We start from the raw sequence: 14,281 nt of genomic DNA on the forward strand, positions 1-14,281 counted from the left end.
TGGCTAGAGGCTGGGGTAGTGGTTGCTTCTCTTCCATGTTCTCTGCTGATCGCTTCTCCCAGCATGCAACTTGTTTAGGCTGAGGATCCCCTTCTGTCATGGGTACTGGGCTTCCCACACAGTGTCTTTGAGTGACATGTTCTTCGTTGTATAACCTTGAAGTGTTGACATGGTAGATGTATGTTAGAAATCAGAGCCTTAAGACTTGAGGTAGCCCTGAAGTTGAGGCAGAGAGATCCATGTGGTAAGAAGAATCTGCCTCAAGAAATGGAAAAAAACCCCTTAGTTCTGTTTAAATAAGTTCTCCCTTTGTTATCTTAGGCTAGCCTTGAACTCAGTCTTCTTGCATCTTCAGTGTTGGGATCGTAATCATGTACAATGGCTGGCTAGCTGTTGACTTATTTATTTTAACACTGGATTTCATTGTGTAGCTATGGCTTGCCTGGATCTTACTGTGTAGACCAGGCTGCAAGTTTGAGAACTTGCAGTGGCCTCTTGCCTCTGTCTTCAGAGTGCTGGGGTTTCAGGCATGTATCCCATGCTCAGGTTTGAATTGTATTCTTGTTTGTTTTTAAATTAAGATTCACTGTTGTTGGTATCACTCTATTGCCCTGGCTGGCTCTAGCCTCTTGGGCTCAAGTGATCCTTTGGCTTCAGTCTCCCAAGTCATTGGAATGGCTGCCACTGTACTAGCTCCTTTCATTCTGTGCCCTTGAAATAGTATTGTTCTGTGGCTTGTGTTAGACCTCATCGTCCTGCCTCAGGTCTCTTAAGTGATGGGATTATAGGTCTGAGCCACCAAGCCTGGTTTTCTACACTTTGACACTCCTAGGGAGAAATAGCTTCTTTGATTACAGAATTAGAGACCCAAAGACCTGGCCAGCCAAGGGCAGCTCCTGACAGACCAGATAGGTGTCCCTCCTAACATTCATAGCCTGAGACTCAACAGAGTTTGTTAGATTGTTGATTGCCTTGCAGAGAAAGTGTTTTGAAAGCTACCTTTTTTTCCTCCTCCAGACTGTAACAGAAGACAAGTATGAAATACTCCAGTCTGTGGATGATGCTGCGATTGTGATAAAAAACACAAAAGAGCCCCCCTTGTCCTTGACCATCCATCTGACCTCCCCTGTTGTCAGAGAAGAAATGGAGAAAGTATTAGCTGGAGGTAGGGAGGCCGAGAGAGGCCAGTAGAATATTGCAGACTTGGTGTTCCCTCTTGCTCAAATGTGCTATTCAGTTTTAGAGTGCTTTGATTAGAGGGTGTCAGTGTAGCTCTGACTGCCTTTACTCTAAATTCATGTCTCCCCTTGGCCTTGTGTTCTTGGGAGTTTGACCCAACAGTGGCACTAAAAGTGAGTAGCACTTTGCATAGGGAGTGCACCGTTTTGTTTCTCTTACTCCTGGAATGATCTGGAATCTCCTTGTTAAACTTGTTTCCCTCTTGAAAAAAAGTATGTCCCCGGGATTCTTCCAGTGTTGCAGTGGTTAGCAGCAACCAGATGGCTTCTGTGTGAACGAACGGCACGTAGGAGTAGTGATCGGTAGTGATCGGCTGGCCCTGCGGCACAGCCTGGGTGTTTTGTTTGGCCTCTGCCTGTGGCACTCTATGAGCTTTAGAGAGGCCAGGAGCAACACCAGAGTTTTGGATAAGGTTTTAAACTATTGTGCTGTCTTCCAGCCCAGTCTGCACTTGAGATGCTAAGCTAATGCATCATCCACAATTCACTGGTCTCCCTGGGGGCCTCGTGGGCCTGCTATCAGGCCTTATCCAAATCCGTGACAGCTGGCAGAGCCAAACGACAGCCTAGTTGTACCGCAGTGGAGGCTGACTTGTTGATTCCCTTTTGGCACACGGATCTGATGCCAGTGAGCAAAGCCCTCTTAGCTTATCCATTCAGGGACGCTGGACCTTTGACCAACAGGACTCTCTCTGTCAAGGCCTGGGGCTAGGGCAGTCCTGCCTGGTGGGCGGAGGTGGTCCCCTGTGCTACAGGTGGATGCCTGTTTGTGAGAAGCAGAGAGGGAGTTCATTTCCACTCCCCCACCTCTTTTTTTTTTTTTTTTTGTTTTTGTTTTTGTTTTTGTTTTTGTTCTTGTTTTTGTTTTTCCTATTGTAAATTCTAGCCTAGCTAATTTGTGGGGAGGAAGCAAGGGAATGGTCTACTAGAAGATAGGGTTAGCCTATCTTTTCCCTTCCCCACCAATTGTTCCTTGTAGAGTAACTTTTCTTTTTTGATTTTGTTTTTTGTTTCTGTGGTTTAAAATCTGGGAGAGGGCCTCCCAATTTTTCTGACTTCCTCTCAGAGCAGAGCTGATGGCACTTTAGCCTCTCCTTCCCTTGTCCAGGGTGGACACAAATTGAGATTGTGGGAGACTCAGCTGCCCTTTAGGAAGCTGCCACATCCCCTTTGTACCTGACAGAACCCCTTGGTCAAACTGTGCCTTGTCTTCTTATTCCATCCATGAATAGAAACGCTATCAGTCAACGACCCCCCGGACGTTCTGGACAGGCAGAAATGCCTTGCTGCCTTGGCGTCCCTCCGACACGCCAAGTGGTTCCAGGTTTGCATTTTGTTCTTCTCTTTGTCTTTTGGTAGAGAATGCCTAAGTTTTGCAACATGGCTAACTTTGATGATAAAGTGTCCATAACATTGACTTGTAGCCGTGCCGATCTTGTTAGCACCTGCGGCGTGCAGCTGCTAAAGGAGCGCGCCTCAATCAATTTGACTTGACAACCCTGAGGAGGCTCATGCTGAGTGAGGGCTGCTTTGCAATAAGGGTGACAGGCGTCCACATAAGCAAGGAGCGAGATGCTGGCCACATACTTGGTGGCTGTCTACCCTTGGCAAAGCAGCACCATGAGACTCAAGTTGTTCATGTTTGCCTGGTGTCCTCCTTGGTGCCCCAAGTGTGAAGAGTCTGCACTTTCTTCCTCTAGGCCAGAGCCAATGGGCTGAAGTCATGTGTCATTGTCATCCGTGTCCTAAGGGACTTGTGTACCCGAGTGCCCACCTGGGGTCCTCTCAGAGGATGGGTAAGAGATACTTGTAACTAGGAGCGGGGGTAATGTTTGTCTAAGCAGGCCCTTTCAGAGTAGCCTTCCCATAGCTTCATGGCTATTGGCTTGGGTGGCTGTTGTGATCAGTTATACCTTGGGTTGGGGTTAGAAGCAAGACTAGGGCCTTCTGAGAGGGGCATAGTTTAGAGAGGAGGTGGGAGCTGGCCGGGCAGTCTGCTGTGACTCATCTAAGGATAGGTGTGCAGGTATTCTTGAACCTCTTGCCAACAAGGGCCTGAGGCCTATTCTGCCAGCTGCCTGTGTCTTAACAGCCTGCCATTAAGAACATCCTTCCTAGTGGTTACATTATAAGTTTAATTACCTACTTAGGTTCTCGGTGCTGCTCCTTGGCCCCCACACTGCCCCTGTGAAAGTCTGCCTAGATGTCTGATGTTGGACTTTCACCTCATTGCTGGGCTTTGATTCTCCGGACCCCTTAGCCTCTCTCACCCAGTAATAGGGCTTCCTGGGATGTCAACTGCAGCTGGAAGCTCATTGTACTTCTTGCTTTTTAGCCTCTGGAGCTGCTGTGTGAGAAGTCCATCGGCACTGCCAATAGGCCAATGGGTGCTGGTGAAGCCCTGCGGAGAGTACTGGAGTGCCTGGCTTCCGGCATCGTAATGCCAGGTTGGGGCCTTGTGATTTTCAAGGGACAGGGAAAAGTACAGGGATGAAGGCCTTACAGCCACTGCCTCACTGGTCCACTGACTGGGTTAGGGCTACAGCAACTCCATGTCCCCCTGCTAGGGCCAAAGCACGTGACTACCCTCTTGCACCATCATATCCAGCCCTGTGCCGGGTCCGCAGCCATAAATCAGAGGGCGGACCCGGGGCCGGTGGTGACCCACTCCCACATGACTTTCTTGCTCTGAGACACACATGATTGATTTCTGTCAAGGGCTGGATGCCGAGTGGGTCACCGAGCTCGGTGTGTTTTCCAGAGCTGGGTGTGGATGGGGTGCGGGGGGGTAACACACCTGGTTCCCTCAGCCAACAACTTTTATGAGACGACAAGAGATAATCCTCTGCATATCTTCCTTGTTTCCTGCCTTCAGATGGTTCTGGCATTTATGACCCTTGTGAAAAAGAAGCCACTGATGCTATTGGGCATCTAGACAGACAGCAACGGGAAGATATCACACAGAGTGCGCAGGTATAGTCGTCGCCATTGCCAACATGAGCCCTTACCCAGTCTGCACTCACTGGCTCCCAGTTCCATTACTGGGCATTTGAAAGGCAGCCCCTGGATCATAGGCTCAGGTTGGGGACCAAGGCAAAGGCATGGTGTCTCTGATACAGGGTGCTCCAATCTGGGCTGCTGCTTTGTTCTGGAGCCACATGTGATTGTTGTCTGCCTTCCACCCTGCTTGTGTGCTATGTTGGCACAGCAAGGGCAGTAGGCAACAGCTTTGCAGTGGGACTCTTCCCCTGTGGGTCTACCACCAGGCTCCATGTGGCAACCAGTCCCCAGGTTGGGGTCTCCTGTACTCATTTTGAGGGGGGTGGTCACAGGCTGGCCCTCCCCCACAGCAAGGCTGGGCCCGAGCTGTCAGGCCCTGCCCTGGCTGTCAGGGGACCCCCTTGATGACCTAGGGGAGACTGTTAGTAGTCCTCCAGCCCCTGCCCCATCTCAGAAGGCATTAGTAAGCACACACACGGTCACTATAGCATGAGGCAGCCGAGTCAGACTCTCTTCCCTTCTATAGCATGCTCTGCGGCTTGCTGCCTTTGGCCAGCTCCATAAAGTACTGGGAATGGACCCACTGCCTTCCAAAATGCCCAAGAAACCAAAGAACGAGAACCCGGTGGACTATACTGGTAAGGACACACAGACATTTGTGACAGAGCTCTCTCTAGAATGCTGTTCCCATGTATCAGCTGTTTTCACTTGGTCTCCTTTTCAGTTCAAATCCCCCCCAGCACCACCTACGCCATCACACCCATGAAACGCCCTATGGAAGAAGATGGGGAGGAGAAGTCTCCCAGCAAAAAGAAAAAGAAGATCCAGAAGAAAGGTATGTGCCCTGGTTTGTGTACCCTCCCTTCGTCTGGCTCAGTCACTATGCTGCTGGAAGTTAGGAGTGTGCTTTTATTTTTGTTTTGTTTTGCTTTTTTTTTTTTTTCTTTTTTCTTTTTTCTTTTTTTTTCGGAGCTGGGGACCGAACCCAGGGCCTTCTGCTTGCTAGGCAAGTGCTCTACCACTGAGCTAAATCCCCAACCCCCTGCTTCTTATTTTTTTAAACACATATTTAAAGTCTTTATTACTTTATCCATGCATTGCGGGTTTGTTTGTTTGTTTCTTTTATTTTGTTCAACCTAGGGTTTCTCTGTAAACCAGACTATCCTTGAACTCACCTGCCTCTGCTGCCTAAAGGCTGGGATAAAAGGCGTTGCCATCACTGCCCAGCTTAAAAGTTGTTGAATTTTTTTTAATCTGTGTATATTTTAAAATTTTTTGTATGGGTGTGAATGTGTCATGGTGTCATGGAGGTTAAAGGATAGCCTTGGGTGTCTATCTTTGCCTTGTTCTAGACAGGCTGTCTTTGTTGTTCACTGCTGACTAGGCCAGGCTAACTGTCCCCATGCGCTTCCTGGGAATTCTTGAATTTCCATCTCCTGTCTAGCCATGGGAGTACAGAGATCACAGATAGGCTGTCTCGTCTGTCTTTACATGACTTCTCAAGATCTGAGCTCTCAGACAGTCATTCACAACAGTAGGCTCCTTGGCCTCTTAGCCGTCTTCCCAGCCCTTGATTTTTTTATTTTTTATTTTTATTTTTTAAAGACATGGTCTCTGTTGCGTAGCTATACTTGTCCTCGACTTGGCTGTGGGGACCAGGCTGCCCTTGTTATTTAAGACATTTACACTAATGTCTTGGTTTGGTGGCCCGCATCTGTAATCTCGGCACCCGTAAGGCTAAGGTGAGAGAACTGCCATGACTTCAAGTCTAAGCTGAGAGTGAAAGAGAACCTTTCTTGTCCTGTCACCTCCCCCCAAACTAGAAATAGGCACAGATGCAGAGAGATGTTCCCTTGAGTCAGCCACAGAGGGTTCTAGCAGTCTCCAGGCTTTGCCTTTTCTGAGCTCTGGAAGTTTCACCCCATCCTGCCTTGTTCTCTTCTTAGAGGAGAAGGCTGAGCCTCCCCAAGCTATGAATGCCCTGATGAGGTTAAACCAGCTGAAGCCAGGGCTACAGTACAAGCTGATCTCCCAGACGGGTCCTGTTCACGCTCCCATCTTCACCATGTCTGTGGAGGTAGACGGCAGTACCTTTGAGGCCTCAGGGCCATCTAAAAAGACCGCCAAGCTACATGTGGCTGTGAAGGTAAATATGGGTACTCCTTTCCTAACAGAAAATGCACTTCCCACATTGGCCTCAGGTTTTTCAGGCTTAGAGCATGCATCTCAGCAAGGGTATAAAAATACAGGTAGCTAGATTTTTGGACCATTTGACAAGTTACGTCTATTACTACATCTACATCATATGTTCAGAGAACTGAAGGAGAAAAGGCAACTGGGATTGTGCTGCAGGCTCCCCTAGGAAGCTCTGTAGAGTATGGGAAGGACCTGTGTAGGTGGTTCCCTGCAAGCCTTCCTCATCTGAGCCCTGGGTCTGTCTGCTCCACAGGTGTTACAGGACATGGGCTTGCCAACAGGCGCTGAAGGCAGAGACTCCAGCAAGGGGGAGGACTCTGCTGAGGAGTCAGATGGGAAGCCAGCAGTAGTGGCCCCACCCCCTGTGGTGGAAGCAGTCTCCAACCCCAGTTCTGTCTTCCCTTCAGATGCCACTACTGAGGTGAGCCACTGGTGGGTGCTAGAGATGGTGCTGCATGCAGGGGTGGGTGCTAGGAATGACCTATTGCCAGAACAGAGCAGGTAGTTACTAGTCCTTACATGCAGAACAGAGGCAGGCTCGTCCAACCTGTGGCCCAGTGCGAAATCCCGAAATCACTTCACACAGTATGAGATTATTTTGCATTTTTTTTGTTTTTTGTAACTGGGGTACCTGGTTCTCAGACTTAAACTGCTCCCCCCAACCCCCTTTCATTTTATCTGTGTGTGTGTGTGTGTGTGTGTGTGTGTGTGTGTGTGTGTGTGTGTGTGTGTGTGTGTGTGTGTGTGTGTGTGTGTGTGTGTGTGTACAACACGTGTGCAGTGCCCTCATCCCTCAGAACTGAATTTCTGAATTTACAAAAGGTTATGAGCCACTGTATAGGTGCTGGGAACTGACTGAATGTGGAGAAGAGCCGGTGCTTTAAACCTCTGAGTTAGCTCTTTCCCCCTTTGATAGAGTAAGCGCCATGGCAATTGCACTTTATTATTATGATCTGTGTGTGTACACATGTGAGGACTAAGCATCCACAGCACACGTTTAGTGGTCATAACTTCTAGAAGTCTTCCTACTATGTGGGCTCCAGAGACTGACTTGGATCATCAGGCTTGGTAGCAAGCATCTTTACCCATTGATCTTGCTTGTCCCTATGTGAGAACTTGGTATCTAGTAATGTTTTGCCCTATCAAAAGGTTGGACTTAACCTGCCAGATTAAGCAAGTCACCCGCACAGGAAGCTATGGAAGTCCTGCAGCCGAGAACCCTGTACCCAGGGAATCAGGATGACATGGGTGGAGGTGGTATTTCACTGAGACCTGCCAGCTGGCATACACATAGGGGTCCAGATCCATTTAGGGGTTCAAGGGAGAAAGCTTAGCTTAGTGACTGTTTCCCTTTTGGGTGGTAGAGTGCCCAGTTCTAATTTATTGGGTTTTGGTTTTTTTTATTTGTTTTTTTTTTCGTGTGTGTGTGTGTGTTTTCCCTGAGGGTGTCAAACAGCAGGGGCCGATTTTGACTAAGCACGGCAAGAATCCTGTAATGGAGCTTAATGAGAAGAGACGTGGCCTCAAATATGAGCTCATTTCTGAGACAGGGGGCAGCCACGACAAACGGTTTGTTATGGAGGTGAGTAAGCAGGTGGCTAGAGGCAACTCCAAGTTTCATGGGAAAGAAGTGCTCTGGGGAGGGAGGCCTGGTCCTCAGCAGAAAGATTTTGAGCTAGGCCCTCAGCCCAGAGGAGGTGCTGGGTGAGCTCAGCCCCCACACAGTGTGTTTTTCTACAGGTTGAGGTGGACGGACAGAAGTTTCAAGGTGCTGGCTCAAACAAAAAGGTAGCAAAGGCTTATGCTGCACTTGCTGCATTAGAGAAGCTTTTCCCTGACGCCCCTCTTGCTCTTGAAGCCAACAAGAAGAAAAGAGCCCCTGTGCCTGTCCGAGGCGGACCCAAATTTGCTGCCAAGGTGAGGGAGGATTTAACCTTTGACCCATCTGACCATGGGTGGGAATTGGATGATCTGAGGGTAGGGTGAACCCCATTCCTCTGCATTCTCTTTTCAGCCACACAACCCTGGCTTTGGCATGGGAGGCCCCATGCATAATGAAGTGCCCCCACCTCCCAACATCCGAGGTCGGGGCCGAGGAGGTAACATCCGAGGGCGAGGACGGGGGCGAGGATTTGGTGGCACCAACCATGGAGGAGGCTACATGAATGCTGGTGAGGGCCCTCCTCCTTCCTGTCACCTACTGGCCTACTAGGAATGACTATGTACCTTTTAAGGCACAGGGTGGATGGGCACATGGCTACCCTGTAACCTGTCTATTCTTTTGCAGGCGCTGGATATGGAAGCTATGGGTACAGCAGCAATTCGGCCACAGCAGGCTACAGTAAGTGTGCACTTTCTGTGTCTGCTCTTGGGAAGCTGCGGCAGCATAGTCTGGGTCTGATTAGGGTAGGGTGCTGGCCTCAGCATCTCTGAGGTTCAGGGCCACCAGCCGTACCTTTTTGCGGTTGATTAGGTTAGCTGGCCCTCAAGCCCCCACCTCCCCATCCCCAAAGTGTGTCCTTGACAATTTTAATGCTAAGACACCCTTTGTGTACCACTTAAGTTCTTTGAAGTCGGCATTTTAAATTTCTCTGCTTTAAGCACCAGTCTTTGAGAATGCGCCTTCCTGCCCGTGCACCGCTCTTGTCTTGAGAAGGAGCCTTCATTGGGGGGTCACACGAGCAGAGAAATCTAAAACCTGAATTTCAAATGTGGCGCTCTGTGCCCTTTTTCAAAAGAATTCTAATTTCTTCTCTCTGCTCTGTCTCCCCCTTTTGTAGGTGACTTTTTCACAGACTGCTACGGCTATCATGATTTTGGGGCTTCCTAGAGCGTCTAAAAGTATTGACACAAAATCAACTTTTTACTCCAATTTCCTCCAACTCCAAAACCCAAAGTGTCCGTGCTGTGTCCCTGTGCTTCACTGGGGTTCTCAACCGTGGCTTTCCACCGCAGCCTGTCTGAAACTGTTAGCCTGCAGACTTAAGACAATGGCAGTTTCTATCATGAGTTTGCCTTTGAACTTGGTCATTTCGAAGTTCACACTAAGTGGAAAAACCCTTTTCTCAGAGAATTTGTGTGTGTGTGTGTGTGTGTGTGTGTGTGTGTGTGTGTGTGTGTGTGTGTGTGTGTGTGTGTGTGTGTTGCACAGAATTCTAGAGCCAGCGTTGTTCAGCATCAAGGCAAAAGCCCATCATTGCTTTTTATGGAAAGCATTCTTTTATTTAAAGAAACAGATAATGGCACGTTTTAATCTACCTTTGTCTTAATTTACAGCAGGTTTTGTATGCATTTTTAACCTTTTCACAAGTTTTCACATCTGGTTGATGCCTTTGGCAGTGATGAAAACTTTCAGCACATCTGAATCCACAGCAGCTGACTTTTTTCCTTGCCTTTTTAATGAGCATGTAAACCTCTGGGATGGCCAGAACTTGTGTACTGCGTAGAGCAGGGCCTCCCACCTTTTGTAAATGCTCTGGTGGGTCCTTGGGGTGAGGAGGTTCTGTGGCTGCTTTAGTTAAGAGAGTGAACTTGCAAAGGCATCAAAACTGCGCTTCCGTTACTTGTGTGAGAAAAGAGACAGGCTTGAGAGGAGGGAATAACGTAAAATTTTGCAAGTCCTCATTGCAGCGTGGACTCCTGGATTGGGTTTGGCTTTGTTTTCTTTTTCACAATGGGGCTTTAAAACTGAGCTGGAGGAGCCTGACACATCCCACCCTTTTTTTTCCCCCAGCAAATTGCTGACTTTGGCCCCACCAGGGTCTATACTGCCTGGCACACAGACACTGAATCTGTGTGCCTAGAATTTGTCCCAGTGTGTAAAGTACAGGGTCCCTTTTTTTGGTGGGGAGCCTTGTGATACATTGTGGTTAGGCCTCTGCTTTGTAGTTTTTGCTGCAGATTTGCCCCTGCCTTGACTTGCAAGATTTGACGTTTATTCAGGCAAAAAGTGGTCAAAATGGTTACTGTGTGATTTGTTCCCCAAGGTTTAAAAAGTCAGTGAAACTTTCTAAGATTTTGCATGATGTATTTTATTTTATTTTTATTTTTTAGAAAGTTCTTGTTGGCAAATAATGTCTTTTTATACCAGGAAATAGTTCTGAATGACGTTGAAGACCTTCCCTTCCTTATTACTATTATTTTTTAAATGAATACATGTTAAAGTAATGAGCCCTCCGCACTCGAGTCTTCATTCATGCCTGGCTTCAGGCAGGCAGCTCAGTTGCTCAGCATAGGACCCTGGGGAAGCCAGGACAGGGGCTTGGAGGAGGTGCTGGGTGGGGTTGGGGATAGTGATGGAGCCCTTCCTTGGCTTCCCAGTATCCTCACTGAACCTCCATGTGTTTGCTTTCTTGCATTGTGGAACACTTCCCCCTGCAGTGTTGTGGCTTTGTGATGGGGTGGGAGAAGACCTGTCTAGAGAAGGGCTTGCACAGGGGTATTGCCTCTCCTGGTGCTTGTGCTGGTAGCTGGGGGAGCATCAGCATGGGGCAAGGTCTGCATCCCCGAGGGGGTGAAGGGAAGGTGTGGTACCCTTAGTTTTCAACCTGGGAAGGAAGGACAGGCTTTGTGGGAGTATCCCTTTTCCCTTCTACCTGTCTAGGGTTTGATGGAGTTCACTGGGCTAAAGGTCTGCATGCTAAGGCACCTACTCTGGGAATCCAGGTTTCTAGGAACTCCAAGGCCCCTGTTGAGTACTGGCTTCCCTTGAGCCTGCCTGGATGGAGATGGGAGCTCCCTTCTTCAGTGGGGCTGAAGTGATGCCTTGGCCCAGCTCAGCCCATGTCACTCCACCTGTCTCTAATAGGGAGTATTTTGACAAACGCAGTGAACAGAAGCAGGAGCCAGAGACTGTATTGGCTGGCCACAGTGCTAGCTCATCAGTCCTGCCACTGAGGCCCACCAGACATTTTATCATAGCCTGTGCTTGCCTTCTCATGAGGCTAGGGACCCATTCTGTGCCCTGAGACCTGTGTTTTTCACAGGAAGAAAGGAAGCTTGGCAAAGTGTCTGAGTCTCAAATCACTGTCTTAAGAGCACTTGGTCTTTGAAGAACCATGGTGGTTATGGCAAGGCATCTCCTCCTAGGGTCCCCAAGGCTTAGGCCTGTTGAGTTCATTTCCTGCACGGAGGGAAAAGGGGGTGGCTCACTGCTTCTGGGTGCTTTGCTTTTCCTGTCACCGTTGGGGACATCTGGGTAGCCGTCAGCTAGTCCTGAATGTCATCCACGCTCGGAGCCCATCTCATTGTAATGTTGACATCTGCAAAGCTGCTGTCGTGCTGCTGCTTGGCAAAGACCCCTTGTCATCAGCTGAGGGTGAGTGGAGCTGAAGGCTGGGCTGGCTTAAGCCAGGCTGCCTCGACCAGCAGAGCCTTGTGCTCCAATCTGTTCCTCGCTGCTCTGAGCAGTAGGCTGCGGGCCAGCCTTCAGGGCCCATGACTGCTACCTTCCTCCCCTCCCAGCCCTCACCCTGGGACCATCCATCTAATCCGCTGCTTCCCTGTCTAGGTCAGTTCTACAGCAATGGAGGGCATTCTGGGAATGCCGGTGGTGGAGGCAGCGGGGGAGGTGGTGGCTCGTCCAGCTACAGCTCCTACTACCAAGGAGACAGCTACAACTCACCAGTGCCCCCGAAACATGCTGGGAAGAAGCCGCTGCATGGGGGCCAGCAGAAACCCTCCTACAGCTCGGGCTACCAGTCCCACCAGGGCCAGCAGCAACCTTACAACCAGAGCCAGTACAGCAGCTACGGCACGCCACAGGGCAAGCAGAAAGGCTATGGCCATGGGCAGGGCAGCTACTCCTCCTACTCCAACTCTTACAACTCCCCTGGTGGTGGTGGGGGCTCTGACTACAGCTACGACAGCAAATTCAGTGAGTTGACCTCCAGTGTCCACTTCCTGGTTGGGGATGGCAAGAAGCCCAGCTCTAGCCAGGAACTGTGTGAGGCTTGATTTCAGACAGTCTTGGTTCTGAGAGGGCGGGAGGTAGGAAGATACCTGGAAGCATCACCTTGGGCTATAATTTTCTTCCCTGTCTCCATCTCTGGCTGAGGCCTCTGTCCAGGCTGTGACAAGTTAGCCAGGGTAGAAATTGCAAGGCTGTCTCCTGGGACTTCCCAAGGTCTGTGTTAAATCCAGTTCCTCAGTGAAAGCTATCCTCATGCATGGGTCTCAGGACCTTATGTGCACTGGTGCCCAGTAGGGTTGAGGAGGCGAGAGTTTGTCCACTTGACAGATGAGCAGCCATTAGAAAGACTGGGGACTCAACAATCAGTGTGGATGGCGGGGAAGGTGAAAGCGCAGAGGAGGCAGGTGGGAAGGACAGCGGGACAAATGGACTTGAGACGTGGGTTTCAAGCCTGACCTAGGGCAGGGTGACTGATAGGGCTTGCCACCAAGGTCCTTGCCTATCTCAGTTATCCTTGCTCAGTCCCTAATCACACTGATTTCTTTCCCTCAGACTACAGTGGTAGTGGAGGCCGGAGTGGAGGGAACAGCTATGGCTCCAGCGGGTCATCCTACAACACAGGCTCACATGGGGGTTATGGCGCAGGTTCTGGAGGCAGCTCTTCATACCAAGGCAAACAAGGTGGGCCCGGACAGCAAGGGCCAACATGGGGTGGGGTGGGTTGGGGGCTTTAGAGGGCACAGGACTTGACAGGATTGTACTGGGTCTGAGACTATACTGGCAACTACTGATGACTGTGCTTGGGGGCTGGGGAGCCTGGGCTCTCGCCCACACCTCTGTCTCTGTGTGTGTGTGTGTGTGTGTGTGTGTGTGTGTGTGTGTGTGTGTGTGTGTGTGTGTGTGTGGCCTCTCAGATCTGCCTACCTCTGCCTTTTGAGTGCTGAGCTACCACACCTAGCTCAAGTTCTTAAATGTTGAAGGGACTGAACTGAGCTGTGGGGCTCCTTTCTCTGGTCAGAAAGTCAATACTTGACACCAGCCCCTAGAGGCTTGTCCCACTTCTCAGGGCAGCAGTGAATGATAGGCCTGTGTGACAAAGCAGGAGCTGCCACCTTGGCCTACAGTTCTGTCCTAAGCCACTTTCATCTTGCAGGAGGCTACTCATCACAGTCAAACTACAGCTCCCCTGGGTCCAGCCAGAGCTACAGCGGCCCTGCCAGCTCCTACCAGTCCTCACAGGGTGGCTACAGTCGGAACACAGAACACAGCATGAACTACCAGTACAGATAAAGGCCCAGGCTGCCCCTCTCAACCTTCTGCACCTCTGCCTCCAACTTGTCTCGGGAGATTGAGTCTGCACATCACCAGTTGCCATGTCCACTGGGCCAGTGCCCACCCGTCCACGTTGCTGACGTTGCCATGCTGTGAGGCGTGGTGGTCCCTGGGACCCGTGCCGTGACCCTATTTAGCTGTGTTTTGGACTCAGTGTCTTCAGTGGTTTGTTAGTTACCATTACACCTTGTCTGAGTAGTGTTCCGAGTTCTTGCCGTGCGGCATCCCTCTGTCTGTTTATGCCCGGTGTGAGTTCCATCGGGTGTCTTTAAATAGTTGCAGAAGGGATACGTCATCTGTTAATGCTTTTTGTGAAGTGAGTTAAATGAGCTTTCATTATTTTAATGCTTAGTGTTTCAGTTTTATAAGTGAAAATTTTATTTTAAAAAACAGTGGGGTTTGTTTTTTTGTTTTTGTTTTTTTGTCTTTTTTTTTTTTTTTTTTTTTTTTTTTTTTTGGTATGTCTGGATCATTCAGGCAGTACATTTGAATTCCGCTGAATGTAGATAAATAAAAGAAAAACAAAACAGTGCCTGTCTCAGGCCTGCGTGTTTGACCCCAGCCATGCAAGAGGGGGGCTGGTCAGAGAAGAACATGGTTACTA

General features: G+C 49.6%; 1 protein-coding gene across 8 annotated transcripts in view; it reads left to right on the top strand.

Moving 5' to 3' along the window:
- Nucleotides 1-14,207, top strand: part of Ilf3 (interleukin enhancer binding factor 3) — a 38,221-nt gene extending 24,014 nt beyond the window's left edge. For 5 of the 8 annotated variants that reach the window (XM_032909343.1, XM_032909345.1, XM_032909346.1 and 2 more), the window contains 16 exons: nt 1,018-1,165; nt 2,471-2,562; nt 2,939-3,034; nt 3,574-3,685; nt 4,114-4,211; nt 4,765-4,876; nt 4,963-5,073; nt 6,185-6,384; nt 6,688-6,855; nt 7,891-8,016; nt 8,175-8,351; nt 8,449-8,605; nt 8,722-8,775; nt 11,944-12,309; nt 12,898-13,026; nt 13,499-14,207. In XM_032909343.1, the coding sequence (XP_032765234.1) occupies nt 1,018-1,165; nt 2,471-2,562; nt 2,939-3,034; nt 3,574-3,685; nt 4,114-4,211; nt 4,765-4,876; nt 4,963-5,073; nt 6,185-6,384; nt 6,688-6,855; nt 7,891-8,016; nt 8,175-8,351; nt 8,449-8,605; nt 8,722-8,775; nt 11,944-12,309; nt 12,898-13,026; nt 13,499-13,635 (2,283 nt within the window). In that variant the 3' untranslated portion in view covers nt 13,636-14,207. Of the gene's footprint in view, nt 1-1,017; nt 1,166-2,470; nt 2,563-2,938; nt 3,035-3,573; nt 3,686-4,113; nt 4,212-4,764; nt 4,877-4,962; nt 5,074-6,184; nt 6,385-6,687; nt 6,856-7,890; nt 8,017-8,174; nt 8,352-8,448; nt 8,606-8,721; nt 8,776-9,214; nt 10,612-11,943; nt 12,310-12,897; nt 13,027-13,498 lie in introns of those variants that run through there. The other 3 variants (XM_032909348.1, XM_032909350.1, XM_032909344.1) reach the window with 2 other exon arrangements.
- The last annotated feature ends 74 nt before the right edge of the window (nt 14,208-14,281 follow it).

Source organism: Rattus rattus, chromosome 8 (assembly GCF_011064425.1).
Source record: "Rattus rattus isolate New Zealand chromosome 8, Rrattus_CSIRO_v1, whole genome shotgun sequence".
Taxonomy (NCBI): Eukaryota; Metazoa; Chordata; class Mammalia; order Rodentia; family Muridae; genus Rattus; species Rattus rattus.